The sequence below is a fragment of the Pecten maximus genome, chromosome 10, assembly GCF_902652985.1.
Source record: "Pecten maximus chromosome 10, xPecMax1.1, whole genome shotgun sequence".
NCBI classification, from domain to species: domain Eukaryota; kingdom Metazoa; phylum Mollusca; class Bivalvia; order Pectinida; family Pectinidae; genus Pecten; species Pecten maximus.
The window spans coordinates 31,127,329-31,153,907 of NC_047024.1; the positions used below are offsets into that span (position 1 = coordinate 31,127,329).

General features: G+C 35.0%; 1 protein-coding gene across 2 annotated transcripts; it reads left to right on the plus strand.

Annotated features, from left to right (window-relative positions):
- Nucleotides 1–31: 31 nt before the first annotated feature.
- On the plus strand, nt 32–26,552 carry LOC117336276 (tyrosine-protein kinase BAZ1B-like). 2 transcript variants are annotated; one of them, XM_033896755.1, is made up of 32 exons: nt 32–233; nt 1,057–1,232; nt 1,524–1,629; nt 2,294–2,336; nt 2,577–2,672; nt 2,982–3,058; nt 3,296–3,461; nt 3,908–4,480; nt 4,768–5,093; nt 5,314–5,443; nt 5,741–5,909; nt 6,333–6,436; nt 7,369–7,503; nt 8,036–8,193; nt 8,585–8,718; nt 9,784–9,979; nt 10,235–10,301; nt 13,423–13,537; nt 14,569–14,692; nt 14,940–15,104; nt 15,697–15,757; nt 16,015–16,122; nt 16,344–16,470; nt 17,425–17,567; nt 17,953–18,093; nt 19,785–19,835; nt 20,392–20,567; nt 21,077–21,168; nt 21,456–21,736; nt 22,438–22,515; nt 22,957–23,100; nt 23,393–26,552. In XM_033896755.1, exons 1-32 carry the CDS (start codon nt 121–123, stop codon nt 23,507–23,509), a joined length of 4,692 nt encoding a protein of 1,563 aa, XP_033752646.1. In that variant the 5' UTR covers nt 32–120; the 3' UTR covers nt 23,510–26,552. The 2 variants fall into 2 exon arrangements, with proteins under 2 accessions (XP_033752646.1, XP_033752647.1); XM_033896756.1 differs by lacking the exon at nt 32–233 and adding an exon at nt 271–392.
- The last annotated feature ends 27 nt before the right edge of the window (nt 26,553–26,579 follow it).

The following is a 26,579-nucleotide window of genomic DNA, read 5'->3' on the forward strand; positions in this document are numbered from 1 at the left end:
ACAGGATGTCAACAAAATCATGTGACTTTTTGCAGACGAATGTGCGCTGTTGCTTCCGCTTGTTCGCGCCAGATTTCAAACACCTAAAGGTTTACTCATTTTTAATGGGATAAATTAATTATGCCACTCTTAGGCAAGAAGATTTTCGTCAGTGTGAAGCCTCTGAAGGATATCCGATCAGATGAGAAAGTCTACACGGCCACACATTCTAAGGAACAGTTCCGATCTCAGAAGTATCTTTTCCAACAATCACCTGTGCGAACCAAGATGGCGGCGTACACTGAAATGAACAACACAATTTCATTATTTACGGATTTCTGTAAAACTGTTGAATGGATCTTCGGGAAACGTTCCCATAATTTTTGTTAAGATGCTTTGATTATTTTCTCATGGTAAATTGACAATTATTCTGTGCTTTTGATTAGAAAAAACTTTACCGGCATTTTTGTCAGTTTTTCGTTAAAAGCGTGTTTACGTCACTAAGGTGATCACGTGGGCCCGGGGGTGGGGATTCTGGACGTTTATATACAATACCTAATAGTACCCATACGATAAAAATAGCTAGAAGTGCCAGAATCATGGTGATTATTTATCCACAATTTTGCCGCCATTTTCATTGTGCTTACACTGAAGGTGGTCGGCCGGGTGCTTCACATGGTAATTTTGCCTTTAGTGTTTATCTGTTTGATTCTGCTAATACCTCTCTCATTTAAAATCTGAGTCGTATACTTTAGTACTTGTAATTTCAATGACATTGAAACATTTAAAGTTCAAGATTTAAATTATTGTTTTATTACACATTTTGTGTAAAGCCACAAATTAATTTTGAGACTTGTCACTTCAGCTGATGAGAAGACAGTTTTTGAGGGACTGTACCTGAGTTCACAATCAAACTAGACTTAGTGTTCAAATGCGACAGATAAAATTTAGAGAAAGAAATATGTGTTTATGTAGATCTATATGTTTATTTTGTTAGCATTTCTACAAATGTAAGAATTTAAGTTAATTTGATGTCTTTTTGATACAAAAGCATTGTTATTCCCTAACACTTCTCAGAGAATTTGATGAGCGAACAGCCTGGTATAATGAAAGAATATGGACTTGTCGTTGCACGGGTCACACCAATCTAACTCATCAGGAAGCCTGGAACTCAGAGAAAATTGTCAACAAATCTCTTAAACAGCAATTCCCAAGTTTTCACCATAAACCAGTTTTGGAACTTGTACATCACAGTAAGTTGGCAATACATGTACAGTCATATATATGTTTCTTCTGTGAATTAAAATCTTATGAAAGTATCTGTAAATATCCCCAAAATGCAATGACATCACAGTATGATTTTAAAATCAAGCATGCAATGTTTATGCTTAGTTTTAATATCAATGTCCATTAACCTGCTTTACCCTTAATTAGTTCTATAATTAGGGTCTTCATATTCATTCTACAATTTCACATTTGTTTTTAACGAATATTAAGTTTAAAAAAATCAATTTTAGGCTGATTGTAAAGTTTCTCATTTTCAGGTACGTTGACACTGGACACATTAGTTGATCAAGCTTGGCTTTTGCTACAACAGGTTCTGTCATTGGATGAAGTAGTGTCTCTTAAGGTTAAAGCAGCTGGGAAATTGTAAGTTTATAGAAAAACGCTTGCATTTTCTTGATGGAATTCATTAATTTTTTTATTCGCAAACAATTCTCCTATGTTTTGATGAACAATTCGTAGTAAATGTTAAGGGTTGGGATAAAGAAAAACATTGATCACACTTCATGTTCTGGTGGTGACCATTAATGATTTCAAATAAAAGTTTCTTCATGGAACATTGGAAAATCAAACTGACATCAGTGGTGTTGAACCCCTTAATAATCTAATTATCTAATCATGTTAGCAGCTGTTGTCTAAAATGATTGTAAAAATTCAAGTGATTTTTGGGTCTTGGATATTTGAGTCCAAAGCTCAAACTTGATTTACTGCCAACTGTAGTCTATATCTCTTAGCATTGGGACTTACTAAAATTTTGGAAATGGTGTTTGTGACTCTCCAGAGAAAAAATCCTACCAAAGTATTAAGTTATGTTATGTTCAGCAGATTGTATGACATTTCAGTAAATGGATGATATAAATTGAATGTTGTGCAGTCAAAATTGTATGACCTTAAACCTTGATTGATCTGACTTCTTGAATAACATTTACTACATGTAAACATAAATATTAAAGCCTCATTAATAATAGATATTTAATCAGGAGACTTATTTTTTTCAGTATTTTGTATGGTTTATCTTTCTGATTTACAGGATAAAAGGGCGTGTCATCAAAGTCAACAAAGCTGGTGTTGAAGTAAGTAACAATAATCTAAAAGCGACCTATAGATAGAAATAAGGATGAAAAATTATCATTTAACTAACTATTGCATCAATTTGCATCAATTATTCAAAGTATCTTCACTTTTAAATAACATTTTTCTCTTGTGCAAATAATTATTAAAATTGCATTTCTATGAATTCCAATTTCAAAAGTATTGAGGAAGAAACTATTATATTAGCAATGAACTAATAATGTACTTATTTTCCCTGACAGGCAAATCCTACAAGCAACTGTAACTCGCCTTCTAGTGACAAGGAAAACTCTGTTGAGGATAGTAATAGTTCCCCACAGAAATGGCAACCTCCAAAGGTAATGTTGGGATGTCTGTTTGTTGTACCAGCAGTGTTATTAAATCAGTATCCTTAAATAAACAAACAAAAATAGAATGCTAAATTGTAACCATGTGCCATCGGTTAAAGGAATGTAAAAAAAATTTGACATGCAGAGGTTGAGAAAAGTTGCAATTAATCTAATGCTATGATATGGTCATAATGTTAAAATCAGGATTTATTTTTCAAAATCTCCTGCCATTATTGTTCGCAGTTCTGTTTATATGTATAATATGAATCATTGTTTAATGATTATGTGAGTTTTGAACTTTATAATTTTTCTAACTAGTTGCTGCCTTACAAGTACAGTTTGCGTCTAGAGGATGAAGACAAAGTCATCAACGAAATCCCAGCTGTAGACATAAGGTGATACAGTGTGTCTTTGTGGTATTTTAAAATCTTATATTTCTTTTTCAATCATATAAAACCATATCTGATATAAGATAAATTCTGCAAGATGGTCTCATCAACTGATTATAGTCAGTATGAAATATTTCCCCCCACCCCTTAAAAACATAACTGATGGTTAAATTAGCTACTGCCTGCACTGCAGGTAAATCAAATGCTCATAATCCTAGCATTGGTTTTGTTTTATGGATGTAGTCGACTGGAGAAAGTGCCATCCAAGGAGCTGCTGAGATTTTTTATTCGAGCCAACGCCCTGAGGGTAGGGCAAAACCAGACCAGCCCATGGGTCGTGGATGACATTCGGGTCAAAGAGTTTGGTCTGCCCAACAAATTTGCTCACTTCTTGCTCTCTCCTATCAAAGTAAGCAAGCTATATGTAAAATAGATACCAGATTATTTTAAATAACATGTGGAGGGAATTTGAATTTTTATTTGATTTTCATGAGATGCTGATATCGGGTTCAATATTCATTATACTAAATTTGAGTGTTACCTATGTTTAAACTTATAACTTGAAAACTAATAAATTTGTTTTTTGTTTTAACCTTGAGTCATGAATATTTTATATCATTAGTGTTATTGAGATTTTTTTACTGTTGTGGTGTATCAATATTTCTATTTCTATTTCTATTTGTATTAACATGTTTTTAATTGTATTTTGAGAAAGAGAAAAGGATTGTCAAACTGTATACATACAAGTAAGGTCTATCTCCTGAATTCTCACAAGAAAGAGTAATTTCTTATAAACTTTAAAAGTCTGTACTATTATCCATACAATCACATTGTCAGTATGTCTTTTTGCTTCAGACAGCAGAGATGAACAACAAAGAGGAACATGAAACAGTTTCTAAAAAAAGAAAACTTTCATTGCAACCTGGCCCTGCTTCAAAGAAGGCCAAGATAGATAAAGTCAACAGTGTAAAGAAAACCAAGGACAATGACAAAACAAAACAAACAAAATTAATTGGGTCATCCCTTAAAAAGTCCTCATCAGTAACAAAGTTGAAAACAAATGACAAAGCTTCTCCGAAGAAGTCACCAAAGAAATATAAAACCCCTGAAATAGTAGATATAGTCACTGACTCAAGTAGCGATGATGAGGATTGTCCTCTAGCAAAGCTCCAGTCATCTCCTTCAAAGAATAAAACACCCACTAAAAAATCTTCACCTAAAAAGGAAACAAAGATGTCTAAAGCAAAGAAGGAAAAACAAAAATCGAAAGTACAGAAGGACAAGAAAAAATCTCTAAAGAAAAATAAGAAATCTGTTCTCGAAAAGAAAAAAGGCGACAGCAAAAACACCTCTAATAAACGAAAGGTCATTGAATTGGATAGTGATGATGATCAGCCACTGTCAAAGCTGAAACAATCTCCCAAGAAGGTATGTAAAACCTACAATACAGGTGTGGCTATCTGTAGCCTATCAAAGATTTATTTAGAAAATGAAAATATCCATGAATATGGTTCTATAAAACGAAAATCTATGTGTTTATAAAAGTATTGAAATTTGAAGTTTTCTTACTTTGGTATTAACAGGTTAAGGAAAAAATTATATATATTTAAAAATATGTTTTAAGTTTCTTTTCTTTTTTTCTCTTTTTTTAAACAAAGAATAATCAGCTCTGAACATTCATTAGTACCTGTGCATCTTTTTATTCTATTTAACAGAATATGAAGCAGATGACTCTTTTTGAAATGTCAAAAAAGAAAGGGTTAAAAACTCCAGAAAAGAGGAAATCAACCTGTGGCAGCAACAGCACTCCAGATAAAGGAACCAAGACACCTGACAGGAAGAAGGTGATGTCCCCACCAAGGACTCCTGCCATAGTGTCCAAGATGCTTCAAGCTAAAAAGACGGAGGACCAGGCCAAGTTTAAGCTGTTTGTTCAGCAGGCTGCTAAAATCCTGACTTCACCACAGAGGAAACGCTTACCTCCCGAGATCAAGGAGAGTGTGGAGCGCAAATACGAGCTCATCGCTGAGAAAAAGAAATTGTAATTGAATTGTTTTTGTTGTGCTTTTGACTTTCATAAGAGTCATTCCGTAATTGGCAATTACATTCTCAATTGAAGTGTACCTCAGTGATATGCTATGGGTAAAATATAACCCTGCTAATGCAAACTCACCTGTTCCAAACTCCAAATCTAAATCAAATTTTATCATCTCTGAAATTAAATACATTTTTTAATTAAAATATATATGTATGTTTTGTAGAAGCAAAATGACACCAGAACAAAAAGAAGCTTACTTAAAAGAAAAGCAGGAAAATTTGAAACGGAAACGTGATGAACGAAAACAGGAAATGAAGCAGAAAAACAAAGAAAGGATGAAAGAGTTGAATAAGGTAAGGATATAGAGGACTATTCCATTAACATATCTTCCTGACCCAAGGACTCCACAATAAATCACTGCTCATCATGGTTGGATTGCCTCCATATTACCTCAGTATAATTTGTTAAAATCAGTAGGTGGTACCCCTTAACCAAACCTGGGGAGTCCTCGGGTGGGGTAGATGTCTTACTAGAAAAGCCTGTTAACATTTTACCTTTTTCAAAAAAAAATGATGCCCTATTCACTTTTAAATAATTTTGTGTTGCAAATTATTCATATTGCTTGCTAAACCTGTTCCTAATTCTTTCAGAAATATGAGGATCAGAAGCTGACTGGCAAGCCACTTCCTCCTCCTAAACTTGTACCCACCCCAGATGGATTTCCAAATGAAATGTTTGGTGATGTTGCTTTTATTGCGGAATTCATCAACTGTTACTCTGGTCTTCTTATGCCAGATGAAAATTATCCCTTAAGGACGGGTAAGTCTTTATCCCATACAGACAGTTTTTATCCATATGCACGGGTAAATTTTTATCCATATGCACGGGTAAATTTTTATCCCTTATGGACTGGTAAGAGTTTTTAACAAAGCCACATTGGAATAATTATTACATTTGCTAGCATAAGTCCTCACTGTATATGAACAGGAATGCCTTTTAAAAACCTGTTGAACTAGCATGCTAAATTTATTAGTGTTAGGGATAATGTATTATATATATATTACTGATTATTATTTGATAAACAGAAATGTGTTGTGTAATTCATGCATGCTTGAATTTGAGCCTACAATATTTAGTTTAGAAATTCAAGATTAAATATAGTGCTGAAATAGAGTCATGGGGTATATTATTCAACTTGGTGAATCTCCAAGCCATGTCATGTTAATCGTTTGTTTATTTCAGATGCGCTGATGAAAGCCTTGTCCTGTGGAAATGAAGGGTTTACCTATCTGTCACGTGCCTTAGTAGTTCTTCTTCAGACTCTACTGCAAGATGAAATCTCAGAGGTATGCTTCCTCACACATTTACAAAGATGTAGTTAATAGTTTCCCAGTTTGTTTAAAACATCCACATTAGTAATAATTGTACATATGTGGGGTAGTATAGTGCCCCAGTAAGAACCAGAAGGACAGTAGGAGCTTCTTGTCTTTTTCCGTTCTTTACATCTTTATGCACCTTACCTTGTGCAGGCTCCATCTCATTCACTGCTTGTCACCGGCACTTCATATTTGGCCATGTGTTCACCTAGGAGAGGCAACGTATCATGTCTAAAAGTAGGTCACTATGACTACATTTTGTCCTTTGACCTATGTCTAAGAAAAAAACATGTCCAGACTACAATAACTGTCACTGGAGCTTCATACTTTGGATATTAGTTCATCATGTTGAAGCAGTGTGTTAGGTATCAAAATAGGTCACTCTGAACTACAGTTTGACTTTAGGTCTACGCCGAGTGTGTGAGTATTGTTTGCTGAATTTTCATGTTTCCTTTTAAATCCTGTACCTGTATATGGTACAGCATGATTAGAAATTGTTCTTTGTAATTTAGATTTATCAAATATAATGGCATGCTGTAGTGACGACAAAGGGTCTGGTCTCTATTGAATTTATTACACTTAGTATGATAAGTTGCTTTCAAAACTGAGGTCAGTTATACAGCATGGGACCATACATCAGGTGGAGATCTGAGGTAGGAGTTTAGTCCCAACCTGAGGAAGTTTCTGTTTCTCAGTTGCTCCGTAAAATGAGATCCCAGACCGTTCTGTTCTGTTATGTCCTTGGCCAAGACAACACTACTAAGATCTGATTGTTGATGTTTTCCTGAAAAACTTGTTGCAGGTTGAGAATTTTCAGATTTTAAACCTTATGCTTTAAAAAAAAAGGAGTTATTTTACAAACATGGAAAAGGCTACAAATGTATGTTTAAAACTTATTGAAGGATTACCAAGAGATCCGAGTGCCACTATCAGACATCCCGGTAAACCCCTGTACAGCATCCGAGTTGACAAGGCTCTGTCTGAGGCGACAGGACGATGGAGGACATTCCTATGAGGATGAAGACGAACAAGAAGTTGTAAGTTGAATAGTTATATGAAAGTTTGGGAGAGAAATCTGACCCTGTACTAATTTACCAATTATAGCTATATTTGATTTAATTTGTTATCCTGGTTTGTCAGAGATGCTTATGTCCTATCATAATTATTTTGTCTGTCCGTCAGCACTTTCTCAGGAGATTTTCTCATAAAGTCAACATTTCTAGTATTTTTCATGGTGATGTGGTTGACCCAATAGGCTTTTTATGTGTCAATCAAACTTTCTGCTAAACATCTGCATCTTGAACAATAAATTTTAAGGTAAAATTTCAAATCTGAAGTGGTAAATATTTGTATATGACATTGTACAGCAATGCTGGGTAGAATTATATATAAGTGTTTTAATTACCATTCCTGATAAATCTAAGTTTGTAGGGCAGTGTTTTATCTGTTGAATATGTGTTAATACATTTAATGTTTCTGGCCAGGTTGGATGATGGGGAACATTCATTTGTAATGCAGTTTTACCAGACAAAATAATTAAAGTCATGAAATGTTGTATTGCTTTTCTAGCCTGATGCCTTGATCCAGTTGCTGGAGTCCCAGGAGATGTATCAACTGGAAATAGCCCAGAAACTACAGATCATGAAGGGTCTATGTCTGAGGATCATGGGCACATATTCAGTACAAGACTTCATGGAGGAAAAGCAGACAGAGGCTTCTAAACTCTGGTTAGTACAAGACTTGTCTATGGATAGTTTTGATAAACAAATTTAATTCAAGGCTTTAGCCATTTCAGAAGTCTAACTCACAAATTTGAAGATTTAGAAAAGACATAGACGTGTCCTTACAAAAGCATGAGTCCAAACTAATTCTGGGAATTCATACTCTCAAGGAACAGCCTAAGCTCCAATTTCATCAATAATCCTTTACATCAGAAAATTCCTTAGCTTGCATTTTATATAGGAAACATTAAAGAATTTAAGGAAAGTTCATTCAATAACTTTTTTTCCCCTATGTACTAAAGGAAGTAAATTTACGGTAATCAGTGTGATGCTTGTTTGTTATGTTAGAATTACTTGACCACAGTTCTAAATTTTATGACATGCTGTCTATCAACAGGAGGAAGAAGCTGGCTGTGCTTAAAGTAAAGAATACTGAATTAAAGAAAGTAAAAGAAAAGAAAAAGAAACAGAAAGCTGAGCAAGCTCAGAAAGAACCAGAGAAGAATAAAACAAAGGAGGAGAAATCATCAAGTAAGGTTTATCTATAAATCATTTTCTTGTTTAGGTTCAAATTTTGTCCACTTGTGTCATCTGTGTTTCTAAATTCTTTCTTCTAACTCTTCAAAATATACAATCTAGAGACTCATTGTCCACTGGTGAACAAGACCTGGTCCGTAGTTGGCTGTTACCAGAATTTGGACCATGTGACGTTCAAGATCGCTGTGATGTTGAAAGTATTTATTGTTATTGTTTCTTATCCTGAGTGAATCTGGGTATCGCACAGGACTTTTAAAAATTAGTTGTTAATAGCTTACTGATGGTAATGACTGAAATTTGGACCATTACAACATTTAAAAAGGCTGCAATCACAAGCAGAGATTTTTCTCACTTCTCATATTAGAAATAATTCTAAAGCAGAGACATAAACTTTAGAGAGTAGCATAGCAAAACTTGAATCAATGTGACATTCAAGATGGCCAACATCATGAAATTGTTTGAAAGTCCACTTATTGTCTAATAAATATGAGCCATATTTGAGATTAACCAGGTACAAGCATGTCAACCCTTTTGCTTCACCTTCACCTGAATATATAGATTATACAGAGAAATTAGCTTGAGTGACTATTAGGTATAGTCAATATTTGGTTCTAACTCTAATTTCCTGTTTCACATTCAAGATGGACGCCATGGTAGACATCTTAATAATCTAGCTATCCTGGCTTCTGAACAGAAAGCAGGATAGGATTCTCATTATAATTCTGTATGGTCCATATGTCACATACCATTTGAATGGGTAAATTGTTAAACCTTTCTTATGAAGACCATAGGAACAGGCATCGTATATGTTGTACAATCTAATGTGAAAGCTATCAGTTGCAGTTAATAACAAAAAAATATTCATGTCATTCTAACCAGTAATTTTGATGCTAATGATATAGACATGTTGTACAATCTAATGTGAAAGCTATCAGTTGCAGTTAATAACAAAAAAATATTCATGTCATTCTAACCAGTAATTTTGATGCTAATGATATAGACACCATTATGTATAATGTTATTGTGCATAATTAATCCTTCCCACTTTTCCATCCTCAGATCTGACCATATCTCACTTCTATGGTCAAACACCTGCCGACCAGAGTGACTCGTCCAAGCCAGCTACTCCCGAACCTATATCTGCTGACTCCACAGAGGATGGGGAAGACTTGGCTTCAGTGGTGAAACGACGAAGGATCAGTGCTGCTAAAGTTGCAGCCGAAAAGGAGCAGCGACAATATGAGACGAGGAAACAGTAAGAATATTCAGTGTATTTTGTCTTTATCCATGGTGAAATTAATTCTATAAAGTAGCTTTATAGTCAAGTGCAGGGATGAAATTCTTCACCTGATTGGCTGATTTCAGTCTTTTTGACATGGAAATTGACTTATTCCATATATAATTTACCCCCCAAAAAAGTAAATTTCAGGCTTTCTTAAGATTTCATATTTTCATCTCTGTCGAAGTGTCTGCTTAGAAGAGACCAATCTAAATGCTTTGTTTTCAACAGGAGAGAAAAGGAATATGAAGTGTACAGGAAACAGAAAGAGGAAGAGGATTTTGAAAAAGAGTTTGTTGTAAGTGTTTATCAAATAAATCAACACAATCTTTAAATATTACATGAAGATATAGAGCTAACGTCAGTTCCCAGTGTATTTGCTTAATCAGTAGGGCCCTGCACGTTGGGTATTGATACCAAAAGGTATGCAGGGAGATGAAACAAAATATACAAATTAATCCCATCTCCTGCTGAAGTCTCGCATATAGAGGTGAAACTACATGTAGTCGGCCAATAAATTACACCCGCTTACTGGTAACGCTTCGGTATGTTGTAATTGAAACTACTTTGATTAATATTTTAACTATGTAATACTTTAATTGCTATCCTCCCTAAAAACCCATAAAAGGCATTGATTCCCTCATTAGCTCACCGGTTACGAGTAACCGAGAGCTAATGCTGTCACCCCGGCGTCCGCGTCCCACCCCAAAACTTTTAAGTTTTTTGAAAGCTTGTAAGTCCAAAAGTATACACCTCATGCCCTTCTAATTTAATTTATACATTCATTAGAGGTCTAGGAATGATGTTATGGCAAAATCATGCAGAAAAAAAATGTGATTTTTTTCGCATTTTACCATTTTGTGGACTTAACTTTTTTTGCACCAAAACTCACTTTAAAGTTTTGGGGGTTTTTTTGCACCAAAACTCACTTTAAAGTTTTGGGGGTAAGTCCAAAAGTATACACCTATCACCCTTCTAATTTGGTTTATACATTCATTAGAGATCCAGGAGTGATGCTGTGGCAAATCATGCAGAAAAAAATTGGCATTTTGGCATTTTACTATTTAGTGGACTTACTTTTTTTTGACACAAAAACTCACTTTAAAGATTTTGGGGGTTAGTTTTGAAAAGCTTGTAAGTCCACACCCTTCTTATTTGGTTTATACATCCATTAGAGGTCTAGGAGCGATATGATGTGACATACAATTTCAAAATGACATGCTTATATACATACATAAAAAATGAATGCAAAGTGTGATTGCTGCCGCTGGGGAGCTTTCGCAATCATTGATTGCACTTGTTTTGATTATCTTGTAATATTATTAAATGTGAAAATTTTCTTGCAATTTGATTTAAAGAAATAAATTAAAAGTTAAATTTTCTTGAAATATTGAAATAAAGGTTAAAATTAGATGTTAGCTTGGAAATCTGTAAACAAATTTGCCAGTTGTCAATCAAACAGGTTTTTAACTAGGTGGGCTTGTTGCTATTAGTGCTGCAACGATACGCCTCCCTCACGATACAATACCTATCGCAACACTTGTCTCACGGTACGATACGTATCACGGTACATTTACAGAGTGTCCCCTGTCAAGGGTAAAGTGTAACGTTACCCCTCCTCTGAAAATTGGAGTGATACAAACAAATCCAGGGGTACTAGCATGAATTAACCTATCAAGGTTTAAAACTTATTTGTACAAATTTAGCCATCACATTACAGCTGTAATTATAAAAATGTTAAAGTTTAATTTAAAAAAATTGACTCTTATAAGTTTTGGACATGCTTATCATTAGCAATTAGGCATTTTGACAATTGACACATTGGTTAATACATGTTTTACAAAGATTAATTGGTTTCTTCTTAAATAATCTAATTTAAATCTTGAATTATTTTATTTTCAATTCGAATTCTACTCAATTCCCAATTGATCTGGGCCTGTTCGTTTATGAGGACAAACCAGTCTGTCAGTATTTAAATGTACAGTGGAACCTCTATAAACTGAACATGCATGGGACATGACTATTTGTTCGGTTTACAGAGGGTTCGGTTTGGAGAAGTTGATCGAAAAATGACCGGTCGAATTCCGGATATAACTGGTCGGACGATGTTTTATTAGAATGCACCGATTACAAACCGGCACATACATAGACAATTTGGTTTGTCGGAATAATATGCATATTATGAAAGTTAATCAATGTATATATATATTGCAGAATATATAAGAAAGGCAAATGACTATAACTATAGTTTTAAACAGTATTTTCACATGTGCAACTACACTTTACGATCGACCTACATTTTGTTATATCCGGTGAAGCTTCTTCATGTGGATGGGGTCGATAGTCCGATATGAAATATTTTACACATCAAATAATATTAAAGGGTGTGAAGATGTTTTTTTTTTCAATATCAATTACAATTGATCTGATACTGGTCGTATTTCCGACATCGCTGTTGTCTAAAAAAAAACATCACGGGCTTCATTTACGAAAATAACCCCCTTTGGGCCTCATTTAAATTAAATGCGAAACTCAGGCTTCTAGCTCTACTTGCATTGAGAAGATAAACGAACCGACGCGCTTCAATGAAGTGTGGCATTGTTTCATAATTGTCGTGTTGATTACACACTAAGCCTTCCGTCATAATGCCCCCTTGGAGAATATATTGGATACCTGTACAAATCACCTACGTAGGTCCCGAGACAATAAGGCTTCACACAATACCCGTCACAGTTGTTGTCTCACGGTTTACTGGTCTGACCTCGTGTCATAATCGTAATCGTGTCGAGGATCGTCTGAAAATAATATAAAATCACCAGGTCTATCTTTATTTCATAAACTAACAACACTGGTCCAATGGTTTGGACCGCAAAAACGAAAACGGCCCTGATATTGATGAGTGATTTACGCAGGATAAACATGATTGGTGTACACTGTACGTTCTGAAGCAAAATTACACCTTTAATGAAGTAGGGAGAAACATGATTCAGGTTAGGAAATAACCTAGATCTGTGAGTCGCCATCAGGCAATCAAAATACAGGATTCCTGACAGTAGATCAGGAAGACTTCGCCTCGACAATTTTGATACTTAGGCCTAAATGATTTTAAATAAATTTAAATCACCTGTTTCAGCTACACCGATCCAGAAAAGTTTCTATATATATGTCATTTAAATGAGCGATACAAATTACCGCGTAGAAAATCGGCCTGAACCATGAGCGTACCGTGATGCGAGATTAAAATACCGTGAACCGAACCGTGCCATTTATACCACGATATATCGTACCACGGATTACCGTTGCAGCACTAGTTGCTATGTTAAGTATTAATTTATATCAAAAGAATATTTGAACAGTTTTATGTATGTCATATTTCCAAATTAGATAAATATGTACATGTTAAATGTTTTTTTGTTCAGCGTGGAATTGCCCTGGCAAAGGCTGCACTTCGTCATACACCGATAGGGACAGACAGGAACCACAGTCGGTACTGGGTTTTCTCCGGGGTTACTCCTGGCATCTACATAGAGAAAGGTCTGTATATTTAAAAAGTTTGTATGCGATATCATAGGATTCAAATGATTCTCTGTATTTATTTTACAGCATAGTCTGATTGGACATATGACACCAGATTTTGATTTGAATATTTTCAAGCAGGAACTCAGGAAATCCTGCATTCTTCAATGTTTCAATTTCTACCGAAGTGCAGAAAAAACTTTTGTCTAATTCAACAATGTATTTAGCCAGTATCAATCTGTCACCTAAACCTAAATCTATACTTATTTATATTTAGTGTATGTAATAACAATATAAATACATTTCACTTCATAATTTCCTGACACAACAGGAAATGGCCACCTTATAATTATTGCTGAACCCAAAATATCCAACAAAGAATTAATTTTGGGGGCATTTTTACCTCGCCATGCATAAATTTTGAGTAAATGCTTAACCAACCACTCTGACACCGAAAAACCCATCAGCCAACCCCCATGAGGCATAAATGAAAGTTTGGCTGTCACCTGAATCCAATAAGTGGATATTTCTTGAATAGCCCTAAGACAATAACTGTTCATCAACAAACTGTATCTGAACATAAGGTTTATAAACAACTAGTACCTGCTGGTAGACATGCACAAGTTTTCAAGTTTCATGCATTAAAAAGTTGATTTACTCGACATGTAACATATGTATTGATTGAATAATTCTTTTTGAGTTCAATTTAAAATCACCCAAATCAAAAACTGATAGCTTTGAGTGCTTGATAGCAATGCTGTCAATTTTGCCATCTTATAGATATTATGTATAAACATTGAATTCCTGAATTTGTGCAAAGTTGGTTCACAAAGATACCTAGAGATATATCGGCAATATTTGAATCTTCGCAAGCGCGAGTCGCATAGATAGAAAGACATTTTGAGATTAAAATACCAAAAGTATGTGTTGTGCTGTCCTGGGTCTCTACAAACTTGGTTCATAAATGTCAAGGGATATCAGCAGTGTTTTGATCAAAAAGATGATAAGTATGCATTGAGTTGAACTGACAGTTGAGGTTTATTTACTAGGCTGGGTTAATGAGGAGATCGATTACTGTACCAGAAAGGCAGGGTCTAACTGGGACAGTGATGACTCGGACACCTCCACCAACACAGGAAATAAGGACTATGATCAGCAAAATGTTGAAACTAGGTAGGTCTGCTGTTAGAAATCCTGTTGAATGTGGAATCCTGTGTCACATCTAAACTTAAGCTTTATTCAAACTTGTCCATACATGTAGTTTATGCAAGATCTAGATCTATAGGTAAATTGTTAAAAATAATCTAGAGAAGGTTGCAATTATGGAACCATAATTTCTAACACATAATCAAATACCATTGTGTTAAATATTAATGAAATGATTATTTAGTGACATTTGTATGCCATTTTGAATTTTTAGTGTTCCACATTTTGGCCAGAACTTGTGGTTTACCTACTTATCAGTAAAGGAATTGGATGATTTAATAGACAGTCTACACCTACAAGGTTGGCGAGAGAGTAAGCTGATAAAAGAACTTAAGAATCGATATGCAGAGATATGTTCTGGTATCAACCAGAGCAAAAGGTAATATAACCGGGAGGAAAATAGACCCAAAAGACAGTATAAGAAATGTAATGTCAGACAAAGGACGCGGCTTTGTACTACAGTTTACAGTGTTTATAGCACTAATTATGTGCAGTTCAGTAACATGTTAAAAGTTGCTAATATCTTGTGTGTCTTCTGTTCAGTAACATGTTTAGACGTGATAATATTTTGTGTCTTATGTATAACCCTTCCTATGGCATATACAGAACCTCAGCCAACTTCCCTCATTGTATATATCTTATACTGACAAAGCATATCAATGTAACAATTTGTACTTGTTCTTGAGAATCAGGTCACTTAACAGTAAACACAGGATTTATTGTAATGACCCATATCTCACAGTTCAAACTTGGTCAGGTGGTGTGACTTATTTATGCCTATAATGTGACAAATCCGGTATTTCCAGAACCGTTACCGTGGAAACATACTAGTACTTTGATACAAATGGGAAAAAAGCATATGCTTGTATTTGATTATGATAGAGGTTGAAATTTTTTTTTTTTTTTTTTAAATACGAGAACTTTCCTTATAGCTAATACAACGTTGTACCTTTTTTTCTTGTGTCTCCTAGAGCTGTTTGTGAGCTAAGGGATTCAGATGGCGACAAAGAAATGCTGAATGGATTTAAACAGGTAATACTACCATTAAGTTTTCTATAAATGTCAGTGTGTGTGTTGGAAATAATGCTAGGAACCTTGACTTTTATATCTAAGATTTTTATGTTAAATTAGGCAGATGTTTTATGTAATTCATTGCTATGAGGTGACACCAATAAACACAGTAAGATAATAAAAAAATTCGTTTAACTTGTTCACATATTACAAAGTCAGTTTTGATCAATTATTAACAATATGAATTTAATGCAATGTTATTTTTATTGGCAATTCAGGAACTTTTGGATACCGAGACAAAGCTACGCTACGGTGGTTTAGGTGGTGTGAATGGCTTTGAGGTTTGGGAGGCCAGGCTGGAATCAACGACAGATATTGCAGAATTTGTAAGTTATTTTCAACTTAATGAGTTTGACTTAATAGGTCACCTGAGATAAAGAATATGGGATATTGTATTGGTGAGGCTTGTTATCACCTGAGATAAAGAATATGGGATATTGTATTGGTGAGGCTTGTTATCAGTTTATGCACATTTATGTGAATATTTTCCATTCTCTGTCTGTAGTGACAAACAACAGTTCTGTGTATTCTATTCTATATTTCCCAGGGTAAATTGATGATTCAGACACAAGAACATGTATCAAAGAAATTTTGCCAGGGCATCATGGGGGAGAAAAAGAAAAGGACAAAGGTGGCCGAGGTGACAGAAGTGAAGGAGGAAAAAGAAGCAGAAGGTTTGGTCACATAACTTTGTCTTTGAATTTTAAGTTTACATGCAATAGAACTATACCACAGAATTGAAGTTTACATGCAATAAAACTAAACCATAGATTTTAAGTTTACATGCAATTATTTGCAATAGAACAGGACCATAGATTTTAAGATTATTTGCAATAGAACTATACCATAGATTTAAGGTTGCGTGCAATAGAACTATACTATAGATTTAAAAGTGTTTTTGAACCAGATCATTTGATATGATTTTTGGATTTTTTCCTTAACATTTTAAAGTTTGATGTTTCTTTCTGTGAAAGTCTAATTTGATGTTGATTAAAATTGTTGGTGGGGTGTTTTAAAACAATATAATACTTCGATTTTAGTTTCCCAAAATGCTGGTTTATGGCTGCTTTCGCTTTTCTATTCGGGACAATTTCAAAATTGATGCTTATGACATGCTGTCATGATGTTTTAGTCACTATGGCAAGGTTTTTACGAATTTGGTTATTTCTGACCCCCCCCCCCCCCCCCCCCCCCCCCCCCCCCCCGAAGTACAGGTCTGAAACAAGGACCTGGAATGGAAATGTTTCAAATTGGAATTGGTAACGACATTTATAACATTTATCATGATGTACACCTGTAAAGCACCTTGTTTCAAAATGTGCTTAAAATTATTTCCTTTCTCAATACATTGTGCAGATTCAGTGAAAAAAACTTGCTTTCAAATAGCCTTTTTGTTTTGAAAAAAAAATACTACCACAATTCATGGATAAGACAACCTATTGTTACACCACTACTGATATTAAGATTCCTGTCCAAGTCATTTCTTACTACTTTTAGGATTTATTTAGTATTTCAGTAGATAATATTCACATCATGTGACGGGAGATTTACATCATATATATAAACAGTTGTTGGTGTGATCCTAGACGCTAAATGTAACTACATGAAATGATATTGCTGTATTGTAGAAAATGAAGAGGAGGAGAAAGAGATCAAGGGCATCGTGGAATGGCGTGAGGCGGTAGAGAGTGCAACTACATTGTCACGACTTCACGTCCTAATGGGCATCCTAGATAACAGTATCAAATGGGAAAAGTCGGCAGAGAATGCGGTGAGTGATCTATCATCTTTGTCTGGCATTTACTTACTGACTCTTATCTTACTAAATAATATTCTAGTATGACACAATATTGCCATTAATTGGGAGAAATATACTCAGTATCATATTTGAGGAACAAGTTTACAAACATCAATAGATTTGAATTAACATTTCGATGTATATCATAAACAATTTCCCATAATTTCAAAAGTATCATGTGCAATCAACAATTGTTATTTCTGTTTTAAAAAGGGTAATGAAAAGAACAAAGAAGCATAATCTTACACCGATATTTGTAATTTGATCTCCTAACCCCAGTATTTTAGTGGTACTAAGTTCAGTGATACATATGTGTAATACAGATGTTGATTTTGATGCCTGTCTGTTGTTTTGACAGAAATGTAAAATATGCCGCAAAAAGGGAGAGGACCAGAAGCTGCTGTTGTGTGATGAATGTAATCAACCGTTCCACATGTACTGTCTCCGACCTGCCCTCATGGAGATACCTAAAGGGGATTGGTTCTGTGCCTCCTGTATGGTAAGTGGACAGTCTGCTCTCATAGAGATTGGTTCTGTGTCTCCTGTATGGTAAGTGGACAGTCTGCTCTCATAGAGATTGGTTCTGTGCCTCCTGTATGGTAAGTGGACAGTCTGCTCTCATAGAGATTGGTTCTGTGTCACCTGTATGGTAAGTGGACAGTCTGCTCTTGTAGAGATTGGTTCTGTGCCTCCTGTATGGTAAGTGGACAGTCTGATAACTGCTCTCATAGAGATTGGTTCTGTGTCTCCTGTATGGTAAGTGGCCAGTCTGATAACTGCTCTCATAGAGATTGGTTCTGTGCCTCCTGTATGGTAAGTGGACAGTCTGCTCTCATAGAGATTGGTTCTGTGCCTCCTGTATGGTAAGTGGACAGTCTGCTCTTGTAGAGATTGGTTCTGTGTCACCTGTATGGTAAGTGGACAGTCTGCTCTCATAGAGATTGGTTCTGTGCCTCCTGTATGGTAAGTGGACAGTCTGCTCTCATAGAGATTGGTTCTGTGTCACCTGTATGGTAAGTGGACAGTCTGCTCTCATAGAGATTGGTTCTGTGTCACCTGTATGGTAAGTGGACAGTCTGCTCTCATAGAGATTGGTTCTGTGTCACCTGTATGGTAAGTGGACAGTCTGCTCTCATAGAGATTGGTTCTGTGTCTCCTGTATGGTAAGTGGACAGTCTGCTCTCATAGAGATTGGTTCTGTGTCTCCTGTATGGTAAGTGGACAGTCTGCTCTCATAGAGATTGGTTCTGTGTCTCCTGTATGGTAAGTGGACAGTCTGCTCTCATAGAGATTGGTTCTGTGTCTCCTGTATGGTAAGTGGACAGTCTGCTCTCATAGAGATTGGTTCTGTGCCTCCTGTATGGTAAGTGGACAGTCTGAAAACTGCTCTCATAGAGATTGGTTCTGTCTCCTGCATGGTAAGTGGCCAGTCTGAAAACTGCTCTCATAGAGATTGGTTCTGTGCCTCCTGTATGGTAAGTGGCCAGTCTGCTCTCATAGAGATTGGTTCTGTGCCTCCTGTATGGTAAGTGGACAGTCTGATAACTGCTCTCATAGAGATTTCCTGGTGGTCAAAATGTCAGGCCAGTCAACCTATAATCCAGAGTGACATGTAACAAGAATTTGTTCTGGTGGTGTTACAAGTGATAGGAGCTAAACCAACCTTAAATTCAGAGTGACAAGTATTGATATGTACAATATTTTGTTCTGATGGTGTTCAAATTTTCGGAGCCCTTTTAGGACGACAAGCTCTATTGGAAACACAAGAAAGTGACTATTCAGAACAGAAGTGGAAGCTCACACTTGCATTCAAAATGGCAACCTCCAGTGTAAATTTCAATTGCAGTTGCATTATTTAGTTATTACAATAAGAAAAACTCAGGACTTGGACATAATCATCATTGTTTATTAAAATGCAATTCTTCTTACTGAAATGACAACAACTCCTCTTTTTCTTTACAAACAATTTACATAATTTATCCTTGCTTTTTACTGTCAATCTCTACTTCGTAATGATGGCAAAATGCTCTGTGTGTAGGTATACCTGCACTCTCAAATGCATTTTTGTTCAGAAGTGATCACTCACTGTTGCTTGCGAGTGCTCTGTACCTCAAAGTGAAGTATAATTAAAACTTCTCTTGTGCGTCCAGTCACCTTTATACTAAATCATTTTATCTTCCTATTTTGTAGCCACAGAACCAAAGACGGAAATCTCGAGTGTATAACGCTGACTTTGATGACGTAAGTGAACATAAGAAGAAATATTACATGAAAAATAAGATTAAAAGAATACTGTAAACTTTGTGCTGGAAGCATTCTGCTAAATTGTGATTGCATTAATTGCACTTTATATAAACTGTTTCTATATAAAATAGTTTTGGCAATTTATCATTGTACTTATCTGTTGAAATTCGGAAATGTGTTGAAATTCGAGTACACCAAATGAAGTATGTTTATAGTAATCAGTTTTATTGCTAGATCTTTTCACTGAAATTTTTACAGGTTGAAAAATAACCATTGAAACAAAAAGTTGTGACCTAGATAATAATCTGGTAAATTGTGAGCTTAATCTTCTGGGAAAAGTTGTAACTTGTTAGGTAGAGAAGCTAATGATGACAGGGATAATACACGTAGATAATGGTACAGTAATCCCTAATGCAATTTGTTGTGTGGTGATATTTGATTTACATTATGGTGTATTGTCTTCCATCTTCATGTGACATGCTGTATGTGCTAACACTGGCCAATAGAGTTCTTTTATTACAGTAATTATTGTAAACTGATTTCCTGTTAACAGCGAAGGAAGACTAGTGATGGATACACAAGTGACTCCAATGACTCGTCCTCAGGGGACATTGAACATGAAGAAAATTGTGCAGAGTGTGGTGGAGATGAAGGTCTTATCTTCTGTGCTGAGTGTCCTACAGCATACCACCTTGAATGTCATGACCCGCCGCTACGACATCCTCCAAGGTACATAGTCATTCACTGATAAATGTACCCAAACCACAGTATCTTTTGAATTTGTTACCAGCATATGTTTGATATTGAATTATTTCAGTACAGACCTGGTATTCTGTAACAATATCTCAAATGAAGTGAAGGAAATGTTACAAAATGTTTGCTGGGTATCCATCTTGAACACATGGTGATATTTAAAGAGATTCTTTCTCTTGTTTATATATGTGTCTTTATTGCATAAAAAAAGCTACAGTGTGTATGAATTTTTATTTACAAATTCTTCAAATCCCCTGAATTACCTTCTTTATGAGTTATGTGTCAAAAGATGATGACGATGATGACGATGATGATGACGACGATGACGACACTTGGGCCAGATTTCGGGCAAAGACATCAGACAGATTGTATGAGATAGACTATTGGGAAATTTCTCTTTCTCCTTTTGTAGAAACTGACCCAGCACTGTTACACCCTCCCAATGGAGATGGGTTTATGAATCAATTCCTGTTATTTATTTTCAGGGGCAGATGGGTTTGCACAGAATGTAAAACTGGGGTGAAGAGAAATTCAAGGTCAAGATCAAAACGGAAATCTGCAAAGAAATCTGGGAGAGGTAAAAAAAATATGTAGAGTTTACCAGACTTGTAGTGTTCATGAATGTAACTTGTTTTGATATTTACAATAAATTATCCTTTTGTAAAGGCAATATCAATTCGGAAATGGGGATCAGTCTTTACTTTTTTATTATCCAATTCATTTCTCACAGTTCATTAATGAAATAAAAGAAAAAATAACAAATATAGACAAGTGGATTCTCTATTGAATTATCTGGATGGATAACACTGATCAATGTTTGGTGCATGATGGAAAGTAGTGTAGAAAAATAACTCTTTTCCTCAGCTGCTCCAAAAAGAAAGAAATATGTTGAGTCATCTGATGAAAATGATGAGGAGGAGGAGGAAGAGGATGATGAAAGTCAGGAGGAGGAAGAGGAGGAAGATGAAGAAGAGTTACCTAAGAAAGTTGGTCGCAAACCGAAACAGAAATCTCCTAAGTCTGGACCAGGCAGGAAACCTGGATCAGCCAACAAAAAGGATAAATCTCGATCTTCTGTTGGCAGTAACTCTAGTTATAATGAAGGCAGGACATATACTTCCAGACGGGCACCATCAGAACTCTCGGTACGTTTACACTATACACAGCATAAATCTTCACTGAATGCCATCTTCCTGTCTGTACCAACTTGGATAATCAACAATTTTAATTTTGTAGGAATTTGTTTCATTAGATTTATTTCTAATGCAGGATGGGACAAGCCATAGATAAATTAGGGCCCAGATTATCTAAGATTCCAGAGGTCAAACTTTCTGAAACTTTACTCAGTGTAATTACTCAGTGTTACACTGATGTGCAAGGGTACTTTAAAAAGTTCATAAGGTCAAGCTTGTTGTTACTAAAAATAGTACCAGGAATATGCTTTCAAAATACATAATTCAGGGTCCTTACAGGAGGCCAAACTTTCTGAAATTTCACATGATACACTGATAAACAGATGTGCAATAGAATTTTAAAATGTTTCTAGGTCAAGAATGCTTTTATCAAAATTTGGCTGGACATATTTCAGCACAAGGTTAAATGGTCAAAGGTCAGACTTGACCCCCTCATCAATTTCAAGTTTTGATTGGTATATTTGCAGTCTACAAGTAATAATTCAATACCACTGTCACACTTGGGTTAAGTCCATGTATAGTGACAAATGCATGTGCAATATCATTACAGTTTTGTTGTTCTGTCACTATATGCAAATTACTGGAAAATCTTGATGTATATCTTGTGTAACCCTATATCAGTGGTTGTGATAATACCAACATTTACATTACAGATATGTGAGCAGATTGTAGGCGATATCATGAAGATGGAATCTTCATGGCCATTCTTGCTTCCTGTCAGCAAAAAGGATGTAAGTTTTCCGTAAAGTAGTCCCTTGATAGTTGCATCAAGAGAATGTTACATTTCCTGAAATAAAAGAAAATATACACCAATAAAGCTACACTGTGGTACCAATTAGGCCATCTTTATTGGTAACAAAGGTATTAGGATTACACATGAGGTTCTTGTGTATTTGTAGTAATACAGAATGTAATTAGCAGATCAGTGAATAAATACAATAAAAAGTAAATGAATTAATATATTTTCAGTTTCAATTCCTTTAAAAATGTGTTTGTAGGAGGCTCAGGGTTTAAACAAACAAAATGCACAAGCTAATTATAGGTGGTGGAATAATGATGTTCTAATATTAACTACAAAAATAGGTACTAATATGAGTGAGATTGGGGAAAAGAAAAGCCCATCCGACAGTTACATAACTAGATTTATTTGTAAATTGTTCATTTGTCTTCAGGTACCCGATTACCACCGTATTGTAAAACATCCCATGGACCTGCAGCTTGTCAAAGATAAACTCAAGTGTATGGTGTACGGCTCAGTGGAGGAAGTCATTGAGGACGTCAAACAGATCTTCATCAACGCTGAAACTTACAACAAGGTAAATAACCTAATCTTTAAACTGGTTCATATTCAAAAGAGATTTTTCTTGGATATCTCTGCCCTTTATCACAAATAATTTTGTTTACCTGGTAAGAGAATATTGTGATTGAGAAATCTCTGTCTCAAATTTCGTAATCTCTGCAGTTTGATGGTTTCACTCCCTTTCGCTTGGTGCTATACTCAAAATCATTCTTGTCTAGGTTCTTACATTATTTTTAAAATCAAATTAATTTGGTATCAAAATTACAATCCGATTGTATCAATTGATGTTCTAATTATTCACCTTGCAGGTTGGAAGTGAAGTGTTGGATTGTAAGGATGAAGTGGAGCGAAACTTTGCCCTGTTAATCAAGAAGAACTTACCTATGTGCCTGTATGCCAGAGTAAAAAACAGCCAGTTTTGCTGACGATAATTAATATAGACAGCTAAAAGTGCTGAGTGTAACGGATACAAATAAGCAAGTCTACTGACAGTGAAGAGTATGGTGATATTGATGTATAGACGTCCACGCGTGCTGACAATATTAGATATAGACAGCAAAGCAGGGTGACATTATCAAATATAAACAATGAAGTCTGCTGATGATAATGAATATGATTTAAATCATTGATTAGCTGTTTTTATTATGTTGACATTTGAAATATATTAATTTTGCTGATGAATTGCATGGATTATTTTAACACACTGGAACCACAGATTTGTAAGGACATTCTGCATCTGGAATATCACAAATCTTGTGAGAATGTACTGGAATAATGAGAATCATGTGAGAACACATTGGAATCATGAGTCTTATGACAATGCCCTGGAATATCGTTATCTTGTGAGAATGCTTTGGAATATCACAATCTTGTGAGAATGCTCTGGAATTTTACAGCTCACAGGATGCATAATACCATCTATCAAAACTAATAGGACATGGAAGTGCGGCCATCTTGGATTTGGGCTACAGCTGTTCTGGTGTACAAGGTTAGACAGCACAACAGCTGTTTGTGTGTTAAACTGAACTATAATACTAGGTTACATACCAGCTTGATGTCCCCTATCCTAAGGACATATGTGTGATGAAGATAGGCTTCATTTGAAAATGACTGTACTTGTGTCACCTTTGATCTTGTACTGTGTTCTGAAGAAAGTCCCGTTCTTCAATTAAAAGGACTTCAATGATTTAATTTTAAGGAATTCTGAGGATGAAAGTATGCTTATAATTTTTGCTTTTAATACTCAAATTACTTCAGTGTTCAATAGTTTCAGAATAGTGCACATGTATTAGTATATTGAGTATCTAAACAAAGTCACCCAAATGCAAATCCTTGGTTCATAATGGGACTCATATTTAATGTAAAATCTTTCCTCGTCTTCTAAATTGTGTTTATTTTGGCAGTTAAACAAGAGTGGTGATCATGTAGTCAACAATTAAAACCAACTACAGAAAAAGGTATAATTCAAGTATTTTTTTAAAAGAAATTGTGTTTGTAAATAAAATACTATTAAATCATGTTGTGTTTCAGTTTACAAACAATTACTGCAATTTGAAATAATTTTGATTATACTTTATGGAACCTCTACAATTGCTCATTAGAAATATCCTCTCTGGAATTAACTTAGAGACAACTGTATTGTTGATGCGTTCTCCCTCAATCCATTTTACGGTTACCTTATTATGAACTGGGTGGCAAAGTATGGCAGTTAATTAATCACTCCAGTCCTTTGGTAGGGTGATCACTGTGTAGGTGGGACCAAATGAATTCTTTGATAACATACTCTATACCTGAGGTACATTGGTGAACATTTCAGTATTCGTGTCATTGTATATCTGAATAAGAAACATTTACCATGACAAGTGTTTGTGGTTTTAAATCAAACCTACTCTCCATGAATTATTTTAAACACATAGAATCTATGATATTTTCTCACAAAAACATCGTCTGTTTTAATTGACAGAGCTATTTAATGTTTAATGAAAAAGTTTTTTGAGTTTTTTTCCCTGAAAACTGGACATATATTTTTTCCACATTTTTTTCACATGAATATCATACATCGTATGACTTTAAAGAGAATACATTTTAATGACATTTTCAGTCATGTATATCAATTATGTGTAAAAGTGTACATATTTTTCGTGGATGCTGATTATGCTTTGGCCATTAAAAACATGGAGTGTTTCCTAGGGCACATTAAAAGAATAGGGCACATTTACAGTATTTCCAGTGCTTATAATATAAAATGTTCAACAAATATGGAGGGATAATTTAGCACAGGAAACACACACATACTGTATATATTGTTGGGCCTTGTGTTGTGTTGTACATGTGGCAGAATTGACTGTACAGAATTTATCAATCATGTAGATCATGATTTTAATTTTAAGCTGAAGGGATATATATGCTACCCCTCCTTGTAGTTATTTTTTAAGAGTTCCCCCCCCCCCCCCCCCCCTTCCTTTACGTACAATTACAGCAGCTTTTTTGTGAAAGATATTTCTAGACATCTTCATATGGAACAGTTGAAAACAAGATTAGGTAGCATATATCCTTAAAGTAATATTCATTGTTTTACATAAATCATTATTCGTACAAAGCGAAATTATTTTCAAGGAAAAATTCGTTTTTACATGTGTAACTATTTATAGCATTTTTTAAAAGATGTATTAATTTATGTCATGTAAAATTGTTGTCATGTAGAACTATTTAAATTTTTTTTTCTAGCAGAATTTTACCAATTTGTTACATAACATTTTTATGCACCAAAAGTTTTAGGTCTACAGCAACTTGTTGAGTTTGGATAAATGCAGATCCACCATTGTGTAATAAAATATTTCTATAGCAAGACTGGTACCCTTCTGGTGCTCTAAATCATCGATACTGTTATCTACTGGTGTTATAACCACCTGTATCACGGTCCTCTTATCCAAGATTTATCTCCAGAACACATACTATCTTTGGAGTGCAAGATTGGCCTGACTTTTAGGAATGCCAATTGTAAATTTTTAATTGAAAACCGTTTATTTTCTTAAAGCCCGTCCTCATATGACCTTAACTGTATCAAGGACATTCAATCCTTTAAAAATTGTATTGCAAGGAAAACTATTTCCAGGTAGAAACTTTTTAAGATATAGACGTGCTTATAAAAATATCTACTTAAATGTGCTTCCATTTATATTAAGTGATACATATTCCATTGAGTGAAAAGAAAAAATCACACAATTTTCATTTAACCTGCAGCTTGCGTAACATGAACAGTGAGTGAATTTCTCAGGCATACTGTATACCTATTATTTTAAATCCACTTTGTGGATTATTACCGACATTATCACTATAATAGTTAATAATGGACAGTAAATAAACTCTTTTTGTTTTAGGGATGTAGACTTTACCCAATAATTAAAGTGTTGTTTGCTTGCATTGTGACATTTCGTTATGTATCAATAAACATTAGACAAATCTCAACACTTGTTTGGTTTTTGTGTAAACTGA